The sequence below is a fragment of the Watersipora subatra genome, chromosome 9 (assembly GCF_963576615.1).
Source record: "Watersipora subatra chromosome 9, tzWatSuba1.1, whole genome shotgun sequence".
Taxonomy (NCBI): Eukaryota; Metazoa; Bryozoa; class Gymnolaemata; order Cheilostomatida; family Watersiporidae; genus Watersipora; species Watersipora subatra.
In genome coordinates, this window is record NC_088716.1 from 54,740,257 (window position 1) to 54,765,002 (window position 24,746).

Here is a 24,746-nt window from a genome sequence, read left to right on the forward strand (position 1 = left end):
GCCACTAACCGCTAAGCAACTTGTAGCTGAGAGGAGTAACATAATCAAGCGGCACCTTATATCGGAACTTGAGGTACATGTAGATGAAATTAGGGAACAGTTCACCCAAGTAACCTCAACCAACTAGGAGTGCATATCAACACACACTGTCACGCATACACGATCATGTGTTGACTCACGGGTTGAAGAAGACATGCACTTGGACCTTGACCCAAGGGTGAGAGAGCTTGCGAAAAATATCATCAACAAGATGCCAGCTGCTAATGATTATGGAAGCAGGGTACCACTACGAAGAGTTAGCAAGGCCATACCTAAGAAGCTGTTGGAAGACATTAACATGGCACTGGAGTCGATCTCAACTGGATCAATCAGTGAGACTAATGCCTTAATCTACAGTACAGCAACCGTCATCTTGGAGGAGATGGATATTAAGCCAATGCCAACAAGGCTTCAAGCCATTCCATCCTGGCAGCTGAGGCTACAAAATAAGATCAAGAACTTGCGCAAGCAAGTTAGTAGGCTCAGTGAGAGATCTAACCACAGTTTGGAGCGTCCAAAAAGGGAAGCCACAATAGAAGCTCTAGAATCTGCCAAACAGCAGCTAGTAGCACTCTCGGCACGACTGAAGTGGTACACCAAAAAGCGGGATAACAAGAGAATGAACAAACTGTTCATCAATAATCCATCTAGAGTGTATTCCCAGTTCAAAGGTGAACTGCAGAGGCCAATGTCTGAGCCTCCCCGATCTAGCACTTCAAAGTTCTGGAAGGACATCTGGGAGAAAGAGACTACTCATAACACCACTGCAAATTGGCTGAAGAGGCTTAAAGAGAACCATCAACACACTGTGGCTCAGCAAGGACTCACCATCAGCAAAGAGGACATCAAGTGCAGAGTGCAGCGTATGAAGAACTGGGCAGCACCTGGCCATGACATGATTCAAGCCTTCTGGTTAAAGAAATTGACATCACTCCACACTAGAATGGCTAAGCAGATGGAATACCTAATAGAACAAGGTGACCATCCAGAATGGCTGACCAAAGGACGAACTGTACTTCTGATAAAAGATCCAAAGCAGGGGCCGATTCCCAAAAACTATCGACCAATAACGTGCTTGCCCACCACTTGGAAACTGCTCTCAGGAATAGTTGCAGACAAACTGGAAGAGCACATGAGTCACTATATGACCAGTGCTCAGAAAGGAATTGGGCGCAACACCCGAGGAGCTAAACATCAGTTACTGGTGGATCGAACGGTCTGTCAAGACAGCGGGAGAAGGCAAACCAATCTTGCCATGGCTTGGATTGACTACAAAAAGGCCTATGACTCAATTCCCCATAGTTGGATACTTGAGTGCCTCAGTATGTACAATGTTCACCCTGCTCTTGTGGCATTCATCAAGATGTCAATGACCAAATGGAAGACGAAACTGGAAACTAATGGCAAAAAGCTGGCGAGTGTACAAATTAAGCAAGGCGTCTATCAAGGTGACTCCTTATCACCGCTGCTCTTCTGCATATGCCTAAACCCTCTAAGCAATATGCTGGAGGAGACTCAATATGGGTACCAGTTTAAAAGTGGCACCAAGATAAACCACCTCTTCTACATGGATGACATCAAGCTGTACGCTAACAAAGAAAGGGACATTGATTCACTAATACACCTCACTCAGGTATACAGCAAGGACATCGAAATGACCTTCGGTATTGAGAAATGTGGAAGGCTAATTCTTAAGAAAGGCCATTCTATGCTCACAGATGGCCTAAGAATGCCAAATGGTACCATCAAAGATATAGAAGAAGAGTGCAAGTACTTGGGGATTATGCAAAGCAACATCAACCACGAAGCCGAGGTACGTCACAAAGCCATTACCGAATACAAGAAACGCCTTCGGCAGGTCTTACGGAGCCAGCTCAATGCCAAGAACCAAATCATGGCAATAAATACCTACGCGCTGCCAGTAATAAGATATCCAGCAGGCATAATAGAGTGGACTGAGGAAGCCATCAAGGAAACAGATATAGCAACTCGTAAACTGCTGACCATGCATGGAGCACTCCACCCAAAATCTGATACTACTAGATTGTATCTTGATAGGAAAGATGGCGGTAGGGGACTCAAAAGTGTTCAGCAGACAGTGAAAGAGGAGGAGCAAAGCATCAAAGCATATGCAGCTTCCATGGCCATCTCAGATAAGTTGCTAGCTGAATTTCAATCGGCTGCTCTTACAACAGACCTACGCCCTGATGATGAGGAAATTGACTGGCACACGAAACCTCTTCATGGTGCTTACCACCAACAAATATCTAAGGTTGGCGATCTTCACCAGACATATATGTGGCTGAACAAAGGAAACCTAACGGCCAATACAGAGTCGCTAATCATGACAGCCCAGGAGCAAGTGCTCCCAACAAGGCAACTCCAAACGAAAATCTATCACACTAGAGACGATCCTAGATGCAGACTGTGCAAAGATGCACCTGAGACCATCCAACACATCATCAGTGGATGCAGGCAGCTAGCAGGGAACGCATACACTGAGCGGCATAATCATGTCGCAGGTATTGTGTATAGAAGTCTATGTGATGAGTATGGCCTTAATAAACCACAACACTGGTGGGAAGCTCCGGATAAGGTGAATGAAAATGACAGCGCTAAGATCCTCTGGGACTTCTACATCCGAACTGACAAGCATGTCCTAGAAAACCAACCAGATATAGTGGTGGTAGACAAGGAGAACAAGAGGGCTACTATAATAGATATAGCAGTACGCAATGACTACAATATAGCCAGCAAAGTAAAAGAAAAGGTAGAGAAATATCTCCCTCTTGGAGAAGAAATTGAAAAATGCTGGAATGTAAGAACAACTGTAATCCCAGTAGTCATTGGGGCACTGGGCGCAATAACACCGGCGCATAAAATTTGGCTTGCCCAAATACCAACAACAATCAACTCAGGTGAGTTGCAGAAAAGTGCGCTATTGGGAACAGCTAAGATCTTGAGGCGAGTGCTCAAACTCCCAGGTCTCTGGTAGTAGACCCAAGTTAGAGCAGAATTTACCACCCATACGGGGTATCCGGGAAGAGGAAACAATTTTATATATATATATATAGGACAATTATATACAATTTTCTTCATCTCACAATATCGAACACAATTTTTTTTGTCCTCGCCATACATAGACAAAATTTGTTTCAACTTTTAGCTTCAAGTATAAAGCTTTTTAAACTATATTCATTTAAGTTAAATTCAACATCTATGTTATACATCTGTCTAGAAGGTAAGAATTCCCATAGTACGTACTGCACATAGTACACTGTAATGTTACATTCTCTTGCAGAACATAACCACTAAATACACTAAATACACTAAAGTTACTGTAGGTAACTATAGTTACTAAGGTTAACATATGTTATTATTAATTTGTAATATGTACAGTACGTGAGTGATCATCAAAATTTTATATTTTGATGATTTTTACCAAGAGGTAAAATTTATTTGAACATCACAAAACACTTGTCTCAAGATAGGAAGTTTGAAAGTTAAAAGCTATTATCATATGCTAAATACAAATAAATTTTCCGTGCAAAAACTTTTTTATTACCTGAACAACACCAGACATTTATCTATATATACATGTATATAAATCTCAAAGTCCATAGTTCAGTTTGTCCAGCTATATCTATTAAAATCCTAAAGTTATAAGATCGCATAGTGCTGGACTCAAACTCATGAAGTTTGAGACTGCATATTTCAAACCACGTGTTTAACCGCTGATCTATACAGTCCTTACCATTCTATCGCTTTTATCATATACCGTATGTATGCACATGCATACAGAGCAAAAGTGCACGCCAAATGTGAGCTTTTGATGATGAACTAATATTACCTTTTTGCATTTATTATTTTTTGAAAGTGTTTAAAAACTAATTTTTTGCTACTACTTATTTTTCTAATTGATAGTTTTTAAATTTACCGTTTCAATTTTAAACGTGTGTTACACCTCAATTTCTAGTTTTTCATAAGATTCGATGGCTAAATTGGTAAAGGCCAATACTTTTCACATGGACAATTGTATTATCTCAAGTAGGAATAGCCTCTACATTCTCTCCGTTCAGTCAGACAAAGTACCAGACAAAGATAGTCCATTATCTCATTTTTACATTTGTACCAGTATCATCGTATTCAAAGTTTTGATGGATATCTTCTGCTGGAACAGTAACCTTTTTATACACATACATACAGTTCTATGCAAGAATTGCTATTATTAATTCAGCATATTCAGGTTTTTTATTTTGTTTTCTCAGTTCATATTAATTGTGTCATTACCAACTCATCTTTTTATCGTAACTATAGCAAAACAGACATAATTTAGCTATTACTTGCTAATAATTTCGCATTTACATTTAAACACTTTTATAGTTGTTTCAGTTTGTTTCTTAATTTATTTGACCTGCACAAAACATTTTCCTTGTGGTATTAAGTTTAAAAGCTATAGTTGTTTGACAAAGTTTGCAAACCTTTACAGTTGTTTTTATTTCTTCTCTTAGTTTATTTAAACTGCACAAAACACTTTTTGAAGTTATGAAGCTCGGAAGTTAGAACGGTAACTTTTGTTATAATTATGTTAAATAAAAGTAAATTTTCTGTGCAGAGACTTTATTACCCGAGCAACGCTGAGCATTCAGACAGTCTAATATATATATATATATATATATATATATATTTATTTATATATTTATATATATATTTATTTATATATACGACACAACTTAAATTTGTGAACATGACTATAGTCATATTACAAAACATATACCATATGTACCATGTAACATATACCATATGTTATAAAACATATATTCATGACAGCGTTAGTATGACATGACATGTTCATATATACAGAGACAGAACTCTAATGACATATTACATGTATATGCTTACATGAAGATGACAGCGCTTCTATGATTTGAAATTCATTTATGTTGCTTTCCGATGACTAGCAAACAGTAGTAAGCATGTCACAGCCATGCAGTATGCCTAATTTTTCTACTGCGCAGTACGCAGTAGAAAAGGTGCATATATATGCAGTTGAAATATTGCATGTTTACTGCACAGTACACAGTATACATGCAATACAATTATTCTCTAATGTACAGTAAACAGTATTGGTGCAGTATAGATATAAATAGCAAATAAACGAAACAAAATATTTGGAGTTTCGTGAGGCATTAAATTTATAAAAAATAAATAATTTGCTAACAGGTATATTAAGTCTTACTGCTACCAGATATACCTTTATAGAAATCTAGATAGAAGTATAGTGCTTCTATAGAAGAATGGAATTTGTAAGCTACAGATTTCTAAAACAACTTCTCTGGTCCACACTCTATATTATAGTATAGCTGGTCGAGCCTTTACTACCAAGTGGCAATTAGTAAATAATTAACAACCTTTAGACGTACACACTTACAATGAAGAAAGTCGTCTGCTGAAGGTTTTAGGCTAGCTTGCGGGTAAAATTTATAGCAATTGCTGGCCAGCGCAGGTAACGTTTACCAAGGTCACAGGATGGTTTACTGGTAGTGCTTGTGAAGGCATCAGGCTGTTCGTAGGTAACACTTGTGGCTGCTCTGTCTAGCAATAAGATAAAAAAGGGGCAAATATTATAGCTGGTAATCAAAGATTATACATATCGGTAACTGGCTTGGAGTAACATTACGGATATAATAATAATTTCCACAATTTAGTATAAATGAGGGTCTTTTACATCGAAATTTAAAAATGGTAATTTAAAAATTTTAATATTTGAAGTGATTTGTTAAGAATCAACTTAAAAGACCCTATTTTGAACCAGTAACTTAAGTGAAGACCAGTTGGTGCAGTACTAGTATTAATTGGGCTATTTATCATCTTCAGGACCACTGGCTATCATCCTCAGGACCACAGGTTATTTTAGTAGTAAGCAACACCACTGTTCATGCATAATCTGTAAAAGTGAGCATTAACCCATGCTAATCCTTATGCTTACTACAACATTCTAATAGCTGTCGAAAATGTGTAAGCTAAAAAAGGAACAAGCCATTCTTCGTCAGCTCTATATTTAGATGAAATTAAAGTTAACTATAACTTATGACGACTTTGAACGTCTAACATATTTTCCTTTTAGCAAATGTACGTAGAGTTGGTATTGATATAACTAAATACAATAGTTCTATGGCAGTTTATATGTGCCCTCTGATTTATCATCATCTATCTTTTTAGCTCGCGGTAAACAAGTTCATTTATATCTTTCTCGTGTGGATATAAGTTATTCTTAGCTTTGCTGTGATTACCCGGTGTTTTAAAATATTTCAGATGCAGTTTGTTAAGAGTAATCCGTGTTTGACGTAAACCTTTGTTTGCACTTGCAAGCTGTTGTAAGAGTAGAGGTGGAACACAGGCAATGTTGTTTTTACTATTTATACACCAAGTGTGTAATTGCTTACAATTGTTTGAATGGGGACTATAGCATATGATACGATTGAGAAACATTGATCTCTCTACGCAATGGAATAAGCTGGTGTTAATCATACTGCCGTACGAGTGTGATTCATTAGCTCGCAGCGAGGCCAGGCGTAGTGAGCGTACTTACTTAACTTTCTTTCAGCTCTGGTAGGTCAGCTATCATGTATTAGAAGTACCGAACTATATAGTTTAATACAAGTACCAGTTACTTTATGTTAGTACCAGTTGCTTTATGTTAGTACCAGTTACTTTATGTTAGTACCAGTTGCTTTATGTTAGTACCAGTTGCTTTATGTTAGTACCAGTTGCTTTATGTTAATACCAGTTGCTTTATGTTAGTACCAGTGAATTTATGTTAGTACCAGTTGCTTTATGTTAGTACCAGTGAATTTATGTTAGTACCAGTTGCTTTATGTTAGTACCAGTTGCTTTATGTTAGTACCAGTTGCTTTATGTTAGTACCAGTTGCTTTATGTTAGTACCAGTGAATTTATGTTAGTACCAGTTGCTTTATGTTAGTACCAGTTGCTTTATGTTAGTACCAGTTGCTTTATGTTAATACCAGTTGCTTTATGTTAGTACCAGTGAATTTATGTTAGTACCAGTTGCTTTATGTTAGTACCAGTTGCTTTATGTTAGTACCAGTTGCTTTATGTTAGTACCAGTTGCTTTATGTTAGTACCAGTGAATTTATGTTAGTACCAGTTGCTTTATGTTAGTACCAGTTGCTTTATGTTAGTACCAGTTGCTTTATGTTAGTACCAGTTGCTTTATGTTAATACCAGTTGCTTTATGTTAATACCAGTTGCTTTATGTTAGTACCAGTTGCTTTATGTTAGTACCAGTTGCTTTATGTTAGTACCAGTTGCTTTATGTTAGTACCAGTTGCTTTATGTTAGTACCAGTTGCTTTATGTTAGTACCAGTTGCTTTATGTTAGTACCAGTTGCTTTATGTTAGTACCAGTTGCTTTATGTTAGTACCAGTTGCTTTATGTTAGTACCAGTTGCTTTATGTTAATACCAGTTGCTTTATGTTAGTACCAGTTGCTTTATGTTAGTACCAGTTGCTTTATGTTAGTACCAGTTGCTTTATGTTAGTACCAGTTGCTTTATGTTAATACCAGTTGCTTTATGTTAGTACCAGTTGCTTTATGTTAGTACCAGTTGCTTTATGTTAGTCCCAGTTGCTTTATGTTAGTACCAGTTGCTTTATGTTAGTACCAGTTGCTTTATGTTAGTACCAGTTGCTTTATGTTAGTACCAGTTGCTTTATGTTAGTACCAGTTGCTTTATGTTAGTACCAGTTGCTTTATGTTAGTACCAGTTACTTTATGTTAGTACCAGTCACTTTATGTTAGTACCAGTTGCTTTATGTTAGTACCAGTTGCTTTATGTTAATACCAGTTGCTTTATGTTAATACCAGTTGCTTAATGGTGTTGCTAACTACCGGTATTGCTAGTACATCCCCATTTTCCTAAACACACAGTATATGCTACAAAATATGTGCTTTTTACTATACAGCTTGTTGATCTTTCGCTCTATCTGGTGTGCAGTTTGAAAAATCTGTCATTTAAAATGTAGTGATTCGTATATTCTCTTGACAGATTAAACTTCGAAGTGGCGAGTATTTGTTTCCCTGAAGAGATCTGCTTCAAGCAGGCAAAATCTCAAGGAGATTGCTGTTACAACTATGATACCTTCTTACTGCAATGTGGTCTAACCGTCTGCAGAGGTGGTGAAGTTCTTCTCATTGGACCAATTTACTCCGAGACAACTACCTTTGTACCGTAAGTCACACCACTATTTACTCTGAGACACTCACCTATGTACTGTATGTCTAACCATAGTGTACTCCAAGACACTCAATTATGTACTGTATGTCTCGCCATAGTGTACTCCAAGACTCTCACCTATGTACTGTATGTCTAACCATAGTGTACTCCAAGACTCTCACCTATGTACTGTATGTCTCGCCATAGTGTACTCCAAGACACTCACCTATGTACTGTATGTCTAACCATAGTGTACTCCAAGACACTCACCTATGTACTGTATGCCTAACCATAGTGTACTCCAAGACTCTCACCTATGTACTGTATGTCTAACTATAGTGTACTGTAAGACACTCACCTATGTACTGTATGTCTAACCATAGTGTACTCCAAGACTCTCACCTATGTACTGTATGTCTAACTATAGTGTACTCCAAGACACTCACCTATGTACTGTATGTCTAACCTTTGTATACACCTTCTCAGCCGTCGCAAGATAAACCTTTCTCTAAGTGAAGCAGCTTTTAATGATCAGAGACTACGTTCAAATAGACTCTCTCAGAATCACCGTAAGATTGGCGTTATGAAAGCCAAAGCCACCCAACAATAAAGTTGCAGTTTTCATGATGTTTGACATAACTGATTAGTCTATTGACATGATTGTTTCTCAATCATGAAAGATAGCTGGTAGATATAATAATAATTAACAATAATCTCTAGTTATATGATTTTGGTTGTGATTACAGCGTGTCAGCAAAGAATATTAGTTACCAGATTGGTCGGTTTTTATTCCCATGCCTGCCTGACAAGATAAACCCCATGTTTATCTATGACAATCAAAGGAAACAACTATATTAGTGCTGCTGTCACTTACGAAATGAAGTCATGATTCACAACCATATCTTTGCTACCTCGACTATTTTTTGAATTTCTCGTAAAGTTTTTTATAAGTTTCTCTCTTCAGAGCATCGTACATTGCATCACAAAATGTTTAAAACAAAAACACAAAATGTACTGTAACTTGCAGCATTTTAGATTGAAAAAAGCATCATGAGTGATACTGTACATTTCAGTTGTTCTGAAGGACAACTGAAATGTTGTTTAGATAATTGTGTCTTGTTAATTATCAGTCATACGATTGGTTAATTATCAGTCATATGATTGGCGTTTGTTCTTCCGCGTCTTAACAACTTTGAATTGATCTACTTAGCATTATAAATTGACTTACACAAAATCTTAATAGATTTTAACAGAAAGTATCATCATTTTTTCTTCATCTGAGGTTGTTTTTGAAGTTTGAGGTGATCTGAATGCCACAATGTTTCAAAATTATAATTGACAAAACTTGATTGCAGTTAAAACACTCCAAGGAAAATACATGTGAAATGACATCACTAGTCGCTATAGTTGATATCTGCTATTGTGTTTGGGTTGCAGCGTTAGGTATCTCTATTCGTTCAGCCTCTTTTCAACTTTAGACATCGTATTCACACTTTCACTTGATCTGAGCATTTTAGCCGAGATACATTTTTGTCGATTTTAATCTTGAAACATCCTGTCAATCAGATCACCTCAAACATCAAAAATGATGACAACTGATAAAATATATTGATACTTTCTGACAAAATTTTCTTAAGATTTACGCAAGTTTATATTTAAGAAACGGCAAATAATTCTGTATTTTATTTTTTCAACTCCTCTAACTTAGTTTTTATTCATCTAAAACTATTTATGGCTGACAAGCGCATTCTGACAATTAAAACATTTATCCTTTTCATTGGTTGCGCCCAGAAGCTCCTTCATCCAAAAGACAACTAATTCTAATTCATTATTACTCCTTACTTTATTTTACTGTCAACCATACGCTGTTCCAGAAGAAACTTGAGTCGATTACATGGCTTTGGCCAACAATTTATGGGTAGAAAAAGAAGAGATTAATTAAGAATATCCCCGAGGCACAAAACTTGACTTTTCGAGCGGTGTTATGACTTATGAGTAGGCCTTGTAATTAGGCATTGTGATAGGTAGCCTGTGATATTATTCACTTATCCAAGACAAAGATTCAGGAAATGTGCGAGTATCAAGCTTTAGCCAATTAAGCCAATTAAAATAGGTATACTTCACTAAAAGATATAATATAATACAATGTAATAAAGTTATATAATTAATTGATTTGACTTGACAATGCATAAAATGTTGAGTAGAATAAGATGAAAATTTGAACTTTGAATTTGTGAAATTTGAAGTATCTTTTTGTAAAAACTCTGCTATTTTAAGTTGTTTGCTAAAAATTCTAAACATTGCTCATTTAAATGGGTTCCTACACAAAGATAAACATTGTTTTTAAGTTTGCTTACACCATGTACAGCCTGCCCAGAGGTACAGACATATGTGTATGTGTAGGTATATCAGATATTTTCTGTTCAACTCTAGCAAACTTATTCTAGTACTCTGTAAGCCTGATGAGTGATTTCAAGCTCTATCTAATTTTTATACCAAAATACTTCTGTTTGAGTGAGTCTAGAGGAGGCAGTGTCAGCATAACATCACGGCATCATTTGAAATTGTCTACCTTGGTTCTTTATATGGCATGAGAAAGCACAGTTCCATATTGTAAACATATACAAGCTATATGCAATGTGCTCCAAACTTGTGTGTATGTATGTAAATATATACACATATATGTATATCTACCTATATATGTGTGTATATACCTATATCTGTATGTATATATATACATGTATATATATCTATACATATGTATATCCTAGCTGTGCTACCCGGCGTTGCCCGGGTTTTAAAATCAGCTTATAAACAATGAGAGGTAATGAGAGTTGCCTGCCACTTGCTATTAGCCTGGCACATTGTCAATAGATAATTTGAGTAAGCTTACTAATAAGAACCTTCTCTGTGATGTTACGCCATCACTTTGCGTCGTGACTGAAAGCGCTAGCGTATTTCTTCTCATATAGCAATATATTTTGCCTGAATGCATCCAGTTGTGTGGTTGAATTGGTAGGGTGTGGGACTGGTGAACCGAAGGGTCGGAGATCAAATCTTTTGAGATACAGATTCTCTAATTCAAAATTTTAATAGCTATAGCTGGAATGGCATGCAAACTTTTGAGAAATATATATATTTATATGAGCCTACAGCCGTAGCATGAGCTATATATATATATATATAAGTTTTTTCATCTCACAATATCGAACACAATTTTTTTGTCCTCGCCATACATGGACAAAATTTGTTTCAACTTTTAGCTTCAAGTATAAAGCTTTTTAAACTATATTCATTTAAGTTAAATTCAACATCTATGTTATACATCTGTCTAGAAGGTAAGAATTCCCATAGTACGTACTGCACATACTACATTGTAATGTTATACATTCTCTTGCAGAACATAACCACTAAATACACTAAAGTTACTGTAGGTAACTATAGTTACTAAGGTTAACATATGTTATTATTAATTTGTAATATGTACAGTACGTAAGTGATCATCAAAATTTTATATTTTGATGATTTTTACCAAGAGGTAAAATTTATTTGAACATCACAAAACACTTGTCTCAAGATAGGAAGTTTGAAAGTTAAAAGCTATTATCATACGCTAAATACAAATAAATTTTCCGTGCAAAAACTTTTTTATTACCTGAACAACACCAGACATTTATCTATATATACATGTATATAAATCTCAAAGTCCATAGTTCAGTTTGTCCAGCTATATCTATTAAAATCCTAAAGTTATAAGATCGCATAGTGCTGGACTCAAACTCATGAAGTTTGAGACTGCATATTTCAAACCACGTGTTTAACCGCTGATCTATACAGCCCTTACCATTCTATCGCTTTTATCATATACCGTATGCACACGCATACAGAGCAAAAGTGCCCGCCAAATGTGAGCTTTTGATGATGAACTAATATTACCTTTTGCATTTATTATTTTTTGAAAGTGTTTAAAAACTAATTTTTTGCTACTACTTATTTTTCTAATTGGTAGTTTTTAAATTTACCGTTTCAATTTTAAACGTGTGTTACACCTCAATTTCTAGTTTTTCATAAGATTCGATGGCTAAATTGGTAAAGGCTAATACTTTTCACACGGACAATTGTATTATCTCAAGTAGGAATAGCCTCTACATTCTCTCCGTTCAGTCAGACAAAGTACCGGACAAAGATAGTCCATTATCTCATTTTTACATTTGTACCAGTATCATCGTATTCAAAGTTTTGATGGATATCTTCTGCTGGAACAGTAACCTTTTTATACACATACATACAGTTCTATGCAAGAATTGCTATTATTAATTCAGCACATTCAGGTTTTTTATTTTGTTTTCTCAGTTCATATTAATTGTGTCATTACCAAATCATCTTTTTATCGTAACTGTAGCAAAACAGACATAATTTAGCTATTACTTGCTAATAATTTCGCATTTACATTTAAACACTTTTATAGTTGTTTCAGTTTGTTTCTTAATTTATTTGACCTGCACAAAACGCTTTTCTCGTGGTATTAAGTTTAAAAGTTATAGTTGTTTGACAAAGTTTGCAAACCTTTACAGTTGTTTTTATTTCTTCTCTTAGTTTATTTAAACTGCACAAAACACTTTTTGAAGTTATGAAGCTTGGAAGTTAGAATGGTAACTTTTGTTATAATTATGTTAAATAAAAGTAAATTTTCTGTGCAGAGACTTTATTACCCGAGCAACGCTGGGCATTCAGACAGTCTAATATATATATATATATTTATTTATTTATATATTTATATATATATTTATTTATATATACGACACAACTTAAATTTGTGAACATGACTATAGTCATATTACAAAACATATACCATATGTACCATGTAACATATACCATATGTTATAAAACATATATTCATGACAGCGTTAGAATGACATGACATGTTCATATATACGGAGACAGAACTCTAATGACATATTACATGTATATGCTTACATGAAGATGACAGCGCTTCTATGATTTGAAATTCATTTATGTTGCTTTCCGATGACTAGCAAACAGTAGTAAGCATGTCACAGCCATGCAGTATGCCTAATTTTTCTACTGCGCAGTACGCAGTAGAAAAGGTGCATATATATGCAGTTGAAATATTGCATGTTTACTGCGCAGTACACAGTATACATGCAATACAATTATTCTCTAATGTACAGTAAGCAGTATTGGTGCAGTATAGGTATAAATAGCAAATAAACGAAACAAAATATTTGGAGTTTCGTGAGGCATTAAATTTATAAAAAATAAATAGTTTGCTAACAGGTATATTAAGTCTTACTGCTACCAGATATACCTTTATAGAAATCTAGATAGAAGTATAGTGCTTCTATAGAAGAATGGAATTTGTACGCTACAGATTTCTAAAACAACTTCTCTGGTCCACACTCTATATTATAGTATAGCTGGTCGAGCCTTTACTACCAAGTGGCAATTAGTAAATAATGAACAACCTTTGGACGTACACACTTACAATGAATGAAGTTTGCTGAAGGTTTTAGGCTAGCTTGCAGGTAAAATTTATAGCAATTGCTGGCCAGCGCAGGTAAAGTTTACCAAGGTCACAGAATAGCTTACTGGTAGTGCACATGAAGGCATCAAGCTGCTCGTAGGTAACACTTGTGGCTGCTTTGTCTAGCAATAAGATAAAAAAGGGGAAATTATTATAGCTGGTAATCAAAGATTATACATGCATGCCGGTAACTGGCTTGGAGTAACATTACGGATATAATAATAATTTCCACAATTTAGTATAAATGAGGGTCTTTTACATCGAAATTTAAAAATGGTAATTTAAAAATTTTAATATTTGAAGTGATTTGTTAAGAATCAACTTAAAAGACCCTATTTTGAACCAGTAAGTGAAGACCAGTTGGAGCAGTACGAGTGTTAAATGGGCTATTTATCATCCTCAGGACCATTGGCTATCATCCTCAGGACCACAGGCTATTTTATTAGTAAGCGATACCGCTGTTCATACATAATCTGTGAAAGTGAGCATTAACCCGTGCTAATCCTTATGCTAACTACAACATTCTAATAGCTGTCAAAAATGTGTAAGCTAAAAAAGGAACAAGCCATTCTTCGTCAGCTCTATATTTAGATGAAATTAAAGTTAACTATAACTTATGACGACTTTGAATGTCTAACATATTTTCCTTTTAGCAAACGTACGTATAGTTGGTATTGATATAACTAAATACAATAGTTCTATGGCAATTTATATGTGCCCTCTGATTTATCATCATCTATATTTTTAGCTCGCGGTAAACAAGTTCATTTATATCTTTCTTTTTGTGTGGATATAAGTTATTCTTAGCTTTGCTCTGGCTACACTGTGTTTTAAAATATTTCAGATACAGTTTGTTAAGAGTAATCCGTGGTTGACGTAAACCTTTGTTTGCACTTGCAAGCTGTTGTAAGAGTAGAGGTGGAACACAGGCAGTGTTGTTTTTACTATTTATACACCAAGTGTGTAATTGCTTACAATTGTCTGAATGGGGACTATAGCATATGATACGATTGAGAAACATTGATCTCTCTACGCAATGGAATAAGCTGGTGTTAACCACACTGCCGTACGAGTGTGATTCATTAGCTCGCAGCGAGGCCAGGCGTAGTGAGCGTACTTACTTAACTTTCTTTCAGCTCTGGTAGGTCAGCTATCATTTATTAGAAGTACCGAACTGTATAGTTTAATACAAGTACCAGTGACTTTATGTTAGTACCAGTTGCTTTATGTTAGTACCAGTTACTTTATGTTAGTACCAGTTGCTTTATGTTAGTACCAGTTGCTTTATGTTAGTACCAGTTGCTTAATGTTAGTGCCAGCCACTTTATGTTAGTACCAGTTGCTTTATGTTAATACCAGTTGCTTAATGGTGTTGCTAACTACCGGTATTGCTAGTACACCCCCATTTTCCTAAACACACAGTATATGCTACAAACTATGTGCTTTTTACTATACAGCTTGTTGATCTTTCGCTCTATCTGGTGTGCAGTTTGAAAAATCTGTCATTTAAAATGTAGTGATTCATATATTCTCTTGACAGATTAAACTTCGAAGTGGCGAGTATTTGTTTCCCTGAAGAGATCTGCTTCAAGCAGGCAAAATCTCAAGGAGATTGCTGTTACAACTATGATACCTTCCTACTGCAATGTGGTCTAACCGTCTGCAAAGGTGGTGAAGTTCTTCTCGTTGGACCACTTTACTCTGAGACAACTACCTTTGTACCGTAAGTCACACCACTATTTACTCTGAGACACTCACCTATGTGCTGTATGACTAACCATAGTGTACTGTAAGACACTCACCTATGTACTGTATGTCTAACCATAGTGTACTCCAAGACACTCACCTATGTACTGTATGTCTAACCATAGTGTACTCCAAGACACTCACCTATGTACTGTATGTCTAACCATAGTGTACTCCAAGACTCTCACCTATCTACTGTATGTCTCGCCATAGTGTACTCCAAGACACTCACCTATGTACTGTATGTCTAACCATAGTGTACTCCAAGACACTCACCTATGTACTGTATGACTAACCATAGTGTGCTCCAAGACTCTCACCTATGTACTGTATGTCTAACCATAGTGTACTCCAAGACTCTCACCTATGTACTGTATGTCTCGCCATAGTGTACTCCAAGACTCTCACCTATGTACTGTATGTCTAACCATAGTGTACTCCAAGACTCTCACCTATGTACTGTGTGTCTAACCATAGTGTACTCCAAGACTCTCACCTATGCACTGTTTGACTAACCATAGTGTACTCCAAGACACTCACCTATGTACTGTATGCCTCGCCATAGTGTACTCCAAGACACTCACCTATGTACTGTATGTCTAACCATAGTGTACTCCAAGACTCTCACCTATGTACTGTATGTCTAACCATAGTGAACTCCAAGACACTCACCTATGTACTGTATGTCTAACCATAGTGTACTGTAAGACACTCACCTATGTACTGTATGTCTAACCATAGTGTACTCCAAGACTCTCACCTATGTACTGTATGTCTAACCATAGTGTACTCCAAGACACTCACCTATGTACTGTATGTCTCGCCATAGTGTACTCCAAGACTCTCACCTATGTAATGTATGTCTAACCATAGTGTACTCCAAGATTCTCACCTATGTACTGTATGTCTCGCCATAGTGTACTCCAAGACACTCACCTATGTACTGTATGTCTAACCATAGTGTACTCCAAGACACTCACATATGTACTGTATGTCTCGCCATAGTGTACTCCAAGACACTCACCTATGTACTGTATGTCTAACCATAGTGTACTCCAAGACACTCACCTATGTACTGTATGACTAACCATAGTGTGCTCCAAGACTCTCACCTATGTACTGTATGTCTAACCATAGTGTACTCCAAGACTCTCACCTATGTACTGTATGTCTCGCCATAGTGTACTCCAAGACTCTCACCTATGTACTGTATGTCTAACCATAGTGTACTCCAAGACTCTCGCCTATGTACTGTATGTCTAACCATAGTGTACTCCAAGACTCTCACCTATGTACTGTATGTCTAACCATAGTGTACTCCAAGACTCTCACCTATGTACTGTATGACTAACCATAGTGTACTCCAAGACACTCACCTATGTACTGTATGCCTCGCCATAGTGTACTCCAAGACACTCACCTATGTACTGTATGTCTCGCCATAGTGTACTCCAAGACACTCACCTATGTACTGTATGTCTAACCATAGTGTACTCCAAGACACTCACCTATGTACTGTATGTCTCGCCATAGTGTACTCCAAGACTCTCACCTATGTACTGTATGTCTAACCATAGTGTACTCCAAGACACTCACCTATGTACTGTATGCCTCGACATAGTGTATCCCAAGACACTCACCTATGTACTGTATGTCTAACCATAGTGTACTCCAAGACTCTCACCTATGTACTGTATGTCTAACCATAGTGTACTGTAAGACTCTCACCTATGTACTGTATGTCTAACCATAGTGTACTGTAAGACACTCACCTATGTACTGTATGTCTAACCATAGTGTACTCCAAGACTCTCACCTATGTACTGTATGTCTAACCATAGTGTACTCCAAGACTCTCACCTATGTACTGTATGTCTAACCATAGTGTACTCCAAGACTCTCACCTATGTACTGTATGTCTCGCCATAGTGTACTCCAAGACACTCACCTATGTACTGTATGTCTAACCATAGTGTATTCCAAGACTCTCACCAATGTACTGTATGTCTAACCATAGTGTACTCCAAGACTCTCACCTATGTACTGTATGCCTCGACATAGTGTATCCCAAGACACTCACCTATGTACTGTATGTCTAACCATAGTGTACTCCAAGACTCTCACCTATGTACTGTATGTCTAACCATAGTGTACTGTAAGACTCTCACCTATGTACTGTATGTCTAACCATAGTGTACTGTAAGACACTCACCTATGTACTGTATGTCTAACCATAGTGTACTCCAAGACTCTCACCTATGTACTGTATGTCTAACTATAGTGTACTCCAAGACACTCACCTATGTACTGTATGTCTAACCTTTGTATACACCTTTTCAGCCGTCGCAAGATAAACTTTTCTCTAAGTGAAGCAGCTTTTAATGATCAGAGACTACGTTCAAATAGACTCTCTCAGAATCACCGTAAGATTGGCGTTATGAAAGCCAAAGCCACCCAACAATAAAGTTGCAGTTTTCATGATGTTTGACATAACTGATTAGTCTATTGACATGATTGTTTCTCAATCATGAAAGATAGCTGGTAGATATAATAATAATTAACAATAATCTCTAGTTATATGATTTTGGTTGTGATTACAGCGTGTCAGCAAAGAATATTAGTTACCAGATTGGTCGGTTTTTATTCCCATGCCTGCCTGACAAGATAAACCCCATGCTTATCTATGACAATCAAAGGAAACAACTATATTAGTGCTGCTGTCGCTTACGAAATGAAGTCATGATTCACAACCATATCTTTGCTACCTCGACTATTTTTTGAATTTCTCGTAAAGTTTTTTATAAGTTTCTCTCTTCAGAGCATCGTACATTGCATTACAAACTGTTTAAAACAAAAACACAAAATGTACTGTAACTTGCAGCATTTTAGATTGAAAAAAGCATCATGAGTGATACTGTACATTTCAGTTGTTCTGAAGGACAACTGAAATGTTGTTTAGATAATTGTGTCTTGTTAATTATCAGTCATATGATTGGTTAATTATCAGTCATATGATTGGCGTTTGTTCTTCCGTGTCTTAACAACTTTGAATTGATCTACTTAGCATTATAAATTGACTTACACAAAATCTTAATAGATTTTAACAGAAAGTATCATCATTTTTTCTTCATCTGAGGTTGTTTTTGAAGTTTGAGGCGATCTGAATGCCACAATGTTTCAAAATTATAATTGACAAAACTTGATTGCAGTTAAAACACTCCAAGGTAAATACGTGCGAAATGACATCACTAGTTGCTATAGTTGATAAGTGCTATTGTGTTCGAGTTGCAGCGTTAGACGTCTCTATTCTTTCAGCCTCTTTTCAACTTTAGACATCGTATTCACACTTTCACTTGATCTGAGCATTTTAGCCGAGATAAATTCTTGTCGCTCTTAATCTTGAAACATCCTGTCAATCAGATCACCTCAAACATCAAAAATGATGACAACTGATAAAAAATACTCATACTTTCTGACAAAATTTGCTTAAGATTTACGCAAGTTTATACTTAAGAAACGGCAAATAATTCTGCATTTTATTTTGTCAACTTCTCTAACTTAGTTTTTATTCATCTTAAACTATTTATGGCTGACAAGCGCATTCTGACAATTAAACATTTATCCTTTTCATCGGTGACACCCAGAAGCTCCTTCATCCAAAAGACAACTAATTCTAATTCATTATTACTCCTTACTTTATTTTACTGTCAACCATACGCTGTTCCAGAAGAAACTCGAGTCGATTACATGGCTTCGGCCAACAATTTATGGGTGGAAAAAAAAGAGATTTATTAAGAATATCCCCGAGGCACAAAACTTGACTTTTCGAGCGGTGTTATGAGTAGGACTTGGAATTAGGCATTGTGATAGGTAGCCTGTGATCTTGGAATTAGGCATTGTGATAGGTAGCCTGTGATCTTGGAATTAAGCATTGTGATAGGTAGCCTGTGATCTTGGAATTAAGCATTGTGATAGGTAGCCTGTGATCTTGGAATTAGGCATTGTGATAGGTAGCCTGTGATATTCACTCATCCAAGACAAAGAATCAGGAAATGTGCGAGTATCAAGCCAATTAAGCATTTCAAAGGATATTTCTCATCTGTTCAAAGAATGATTGATGAAGACCTTGTAAAAGTATACACAGCTGTTGAGGGAATTGTTAAACTTACCATATTGTGAATAAATGCTTATTATGACTGAAACAACAGGATGTGTAAAATTGTCTCCTCATCAAAATTGAATTTTGTTTTGTGGATTATTATTGACATTATTGAGAAAAATGATCTTCGAGTTCTATAATGGTTATCTAAATGTTAAATTAGTGTTTTAATGTTATATAGTGTTAATTATTTAATGTTATATAGTTTTAATTTAAAAAAGCCAATAACTCTCCATATTGTAAACTTTTATTCTATTGTTGTTTATCTAGTTTACATTACCACGTGTATGACTCATTATTCTAATAATAATTTGTTGAACAAGTAACCTTATTGCTTATTAGCAACACGTGGGCTTTACAGCCATAGCTTCAGAGTTTGCTAAGCCTTTGGGTGTATAGTGAGGCACCCTACCAGCAATACAAAAATTATGAAACTCAGTCTTTCACCAATACTTCATGCTATAATGGAATGCATGTGTAAATATTGCGTTAGTACCTTTGCTTTAACTGTATATTTCAGGGAGGACTGGAAAACCTATGCTGTCGTTTTTGTGCCTTTCGCCGTAACGATAGTCGTAATATTAAGCATTCTCGGGGCTGCAGTAGTCTGCTACAAAAAGTGCAACTGTCCATTGAAGAATCGACCGACGCATACTACAAACGATTTGCGCTGCGAAGGTAATAATCGTGTCTCAAACAGACGACAATATGAAGGAAGAAGACACAGCAGTCCTAGAATGATATCAGGTAAATGTATGTTTATTATTGGAAAGATCGCTTCAGAAATAAAACAGAAATTGAGGTGAATGAAAAAAAAAACACTGTGAACATAGAGTTATCAAACGGTAGAGAGTACTCAGAACTAGCAGTATCAGTGGTTACTCTTGAAGCACCAGATAAGTGTTGGCTAATATCATATGTATTTGAAAATGTTAACTATTACTCAGTAATGATGTTGTAGGATTTGCAGTGGACATACTTGTAGTTCTGCTGTAAGGCAGATTTAAAATGTACTCTATTTCTTTATTTGTTCAGAGCAACAATAATATAAACAGTAGGTTTCAGGTTGTGTTCATGAGCTGCAGAAAAGATGAATAGGATAATAATAAGATTTATAATATTGATAGGAATGGCTATCTATATACATACATATATCTATAGCAGTGGGTTGTGTTGTACACGTACATGTATCTATAGCAGTAGGTTGTGTTGTACACGTACATGTATCTATAGCAGTAAGTTATGTTGTGCACATCTATGTATTAATAGCATTAGCTATTGAGTCAAGGGTTCAGAGGAGAACGAGTCAGGTATGACTCAATAATTGGTTAGTTAATGTAGCTAATCACTAACTAACATTTCATTAGGTTGCTGCCTCTCGGCTGCGTAATTCATTATAGCTGCTACAGCTATGTAGGCCTATTACTTTACAAATAATAGGCTACATACTCATTACAATTTGAAACTCTTTACAGAGAGAAGACTATCCATAGAACTATTAGACGCTGCCGGACATGATGACAGCTCAGTAGAAATCCATCTGATGCCTTTAGGTGCTGACGCTCCGCATAATCATGCTGAGCCTCCCTCTTATAATGAGGTATGTCCAACCTACCTATATATACACGTACAGGTATATATAAACTGCTAACTAAAGATACTCGACACTGAAAATAAGATTTTAATTTTTGAGCCTATTTCAGTCATTTATACTAACAAAAATATTAAATCATTCACCGATTGTCACCTGAAGTAAACTGTTGCGTGAAACAGATTGTTAGTAACTTCTAGTTTGGTGTGAAGCAACATTATAACTGCCAAAAAGTATTTTAGGGATAAAAGTCTTCTTGTTTTAATATACTCAACTTTTAGAGTTTTTATTGTTTATTGTCCTCATCACCGAATAGAGCATATATAATCACTTGTTAATAGATGTCACAAACGTTCTTATGCTACATCTATGTGCCATTTTTAGGTGCAAATTCATTCAAATAAAAGTAAATAATTTTACTGCATTCACTTGGAAGATTTCAGGAGTTGCTACCCTAATAAGTTGCAGCATTCTAACAGGACATTTCTTTTGTTTTGTTGTAATTTTTGCGCATTAGTATAAACTACTTCATACTACACAAAGCTTCGATACAATATACGATAATCATAAAGATATTGACAGTCAAAGTAAGTTTGTTTCTCTTGTCACAAGTGTCACAAAGTTATCTATAATAAACCTGTGTCATTTTTTTTAGATATTATGCTACCAAAAAAAGAAGTGAATTTTTGTCTAATAAAACAAACCATTCTTTGATTTCTTTTTCTTCAATTTACAACCACTTCATTAAAAAATATCTTAAAAGAAGCTCATAGTTTCTTGATAACCACGTGTAGTACTGTCCCTCAGTTGTAATATTTTACTGATAATAAATTTATTCATGAGCACCACTTCAAGGCTAATTCACAAATACAAATGAATATGTGGCAACACTGAAGACTGAGCCAACAAGCATGTGTTTGAAGCTCCCTTTTGCTACAACGATAGCAAAGGACAATTATCTCGATACAGTCATGCGGGCTCATATACTCCTCTGCAACAGCACTCACAAAGTTGTCAAACAGCAGCATTCAGTGAAACATAAATAGTTTTTGCTGAATATATTAAATATATGTTCTACAATGCTTGTGTAATGGTACTGTGTAATGGTTACCCTCAACTCAATTGGGAGTTATCATCTCGGAATATTAGCAAACTTTGATTCCTATAACTGCTATTGTATGGAAACCATAATTGGGAGTTGTCATTTCTATATACTTTCATTCACTGTGCAGAATCCTTGGCTATTAGGTTTTTTGGGTTTCTTAAGGCTAAATGGAAATGCTGATGCTGTCAAATAGCGACATGTCATTTTTGTTGTCTAAAATCTCAAACTCTGATGAAATTTCATTTTTGTAGGCTCTAAAAACGTCATGTTTATTTAATAGTCTTTGACATTTAATAATACTTAAATTTAACAATTTTTCATCAGTTTAATATATGCATGCAGCTCTTAAATTTACATTGCCATTTTACTTTCAAACCACAGGTAATAAAGCATAAATATTTATGCAAATTTACAATATTTACATACTTGGTACGGTACAAAGAATGTATACTGTACTTTTCGGACTATAAGCCGCATCTGCTTTATTTTTCAAAAAATGATAATAAAACAATACATAGGCCGCACCTTTGTATAGGCTGCAGAACTCAAGAGGGTGTTTTTTAACACAGCAGCAACTTTGCTAATTAACGCGGAACAGTGCTGTTAGGTACTGCTCCGTATTAACCAATGCTTTTTAACCCAGCCCCTAACGGAACAGCACCATTAGGCATTGTTTCATATTTTCTTTCACCGCTAAAGGCGTGCTAACCGGAGATTTTGGTAAATGCACCCTAGCGGTCAAAGAAAAAGCCACAGAATAGCCGCACCCTTATAAAAGCCGCATGGCTCAAAACATCAAAAAAAGTAGCGGCTAATAGTCCAAAAAGTATGGCAACTAACTGCATTCACTCTGGTTTTCTCATTTCACGTTCCTTAACACAGTATAGGTTCCTCACAATGTCATCAAGCTATAGTTTTTTGCAAACATTATTGATGGCCACCATTCGCTTTTGTACTTTTATCATTTTGTATGCAAGTTATGCCATCAAACTTAAATGTTAAAGAGTTGTCTTCTCACGCTTTATGAAATTGTTCAGCTTGTAGAGCCAGGAATAAACGTTAAACTTCATCAGGTATGCAATTACATTATGATATATATTCAGGTTGTAGACACTTCAAGTCATGTGACTCCAGTTAATAATATGCAAAGTGAAACATCAGATGATCAGCTCCCATCGTACAGCACCGTTATGCAACAAGGGCTCATGAACATCTCTTCCATAGTCTAAGTACCCTCCATTATTATAGTATATAAATGTATATGTAGCCTCTTAGCTGAATATATTATAATTATACTCTTTTCAATTTGAAAACATCTAATTACATATTATAATATAATAACTCGTTTACTCACAGATCTGTTGCAATCATCAAACTTTCTATTCCACTACAAATATTGAACCGTTTATTATCAATCAAGAAGTTTTCTGGATATCATGATTAGGCCTGCACGGATATTTATCATATATCAAGTTATATTTTTAAATATATTTAATTACATATTTTTATTTATTCGAAACATACTCTTGTTTTTTGTAAAACTCGATACACCTGCATTTCACTGTGAGAGTGGTTTAATAGCGCTTCCAAATAAGGCAATAATAGATATTGCTTTATTGCTTATTAGATGAATAATAATAATCTTTCAATGCAAGTATATTTAGTATTTATATTATTTTATTTGTATAATAGGTCAATAGGTCAATAGGTCAATGACATCAAGAGACAGAATTATGTAATGCAAGAGTTTTAACAAGTTTGATGTTTTGGCTTTGCTTCAGCATTGTTTGTTTCGCCTCAATTTTTAAATAAAGTTACTGCTATGAATAGCAGTAACTTTATATTATTGTTACATTTCTGTATGAATAATAACACAAGCTATAGCAAATGTGGTTTATTCACTCTCTAATTCTGTAATACAACTGTTTATACAACCATTAGCTATGACTATTTAATAAATAGATAAACAAAGCATAAAATTTATTTATTAGATAGTATAGCGCAAAGTTAGCTTAATCTATAAGCTGTTTTATTACAGCAATATATCAATCATCTTGTGATGGGACTAGCTATTTATTTGTTTGAACAACTGGCAGTTCATTCATCCCGGAGTTGCCTTCCCACATCTTTAGACCAGCTATTTCCTTATTTTTATAGTAGCTTTTGCAGACTTGAGACCAAAGGAGAACTGCCTATTACTCAGCTCTCAAGGAGCTAGATGTAATTGAGGCAAGTGAATGAGCCATACCTGTTATCAGAATAGATTTGCATGTTTGTGCATGTTTACTTTGCACAGAATATTTATACCGGCGCCATGAGCTG

At 35.6% G+C, this 24,746-nt stretch overlaps 1 protein-coding gene across 1 annotated transcript; it reads left to right on the plus strand.

The window, feature by feature from the left end:
- Positions 1 to 421: 421 nt before the first annotated feature.
- LOC137405231 (uncharacterized) lies at positions 422 to 24,355 on the plus strand. The gene is made up of 6 exons (XM_068091461.1): positions 422 to 693; positions 8,111 to 8,293; positions 15,364 to 15,546; positions 20,249 to 20,475; positions 21,204 to 21,328; positions 23,528 to 24,355. The coding sequence occupies exons 1-6, from the start codon at positions 422 to 424 to the stop codon at positions 23,651 to 23,653; spliced, it is 1,116 nt and encodes a 371-aa protein (XP_067947562.1). The 3' UTR covers positions 23,654 to 24,355.
- The last annotated feature ends 391 nt before the right edge of the window (positions 24,356 to 24,746 follow it).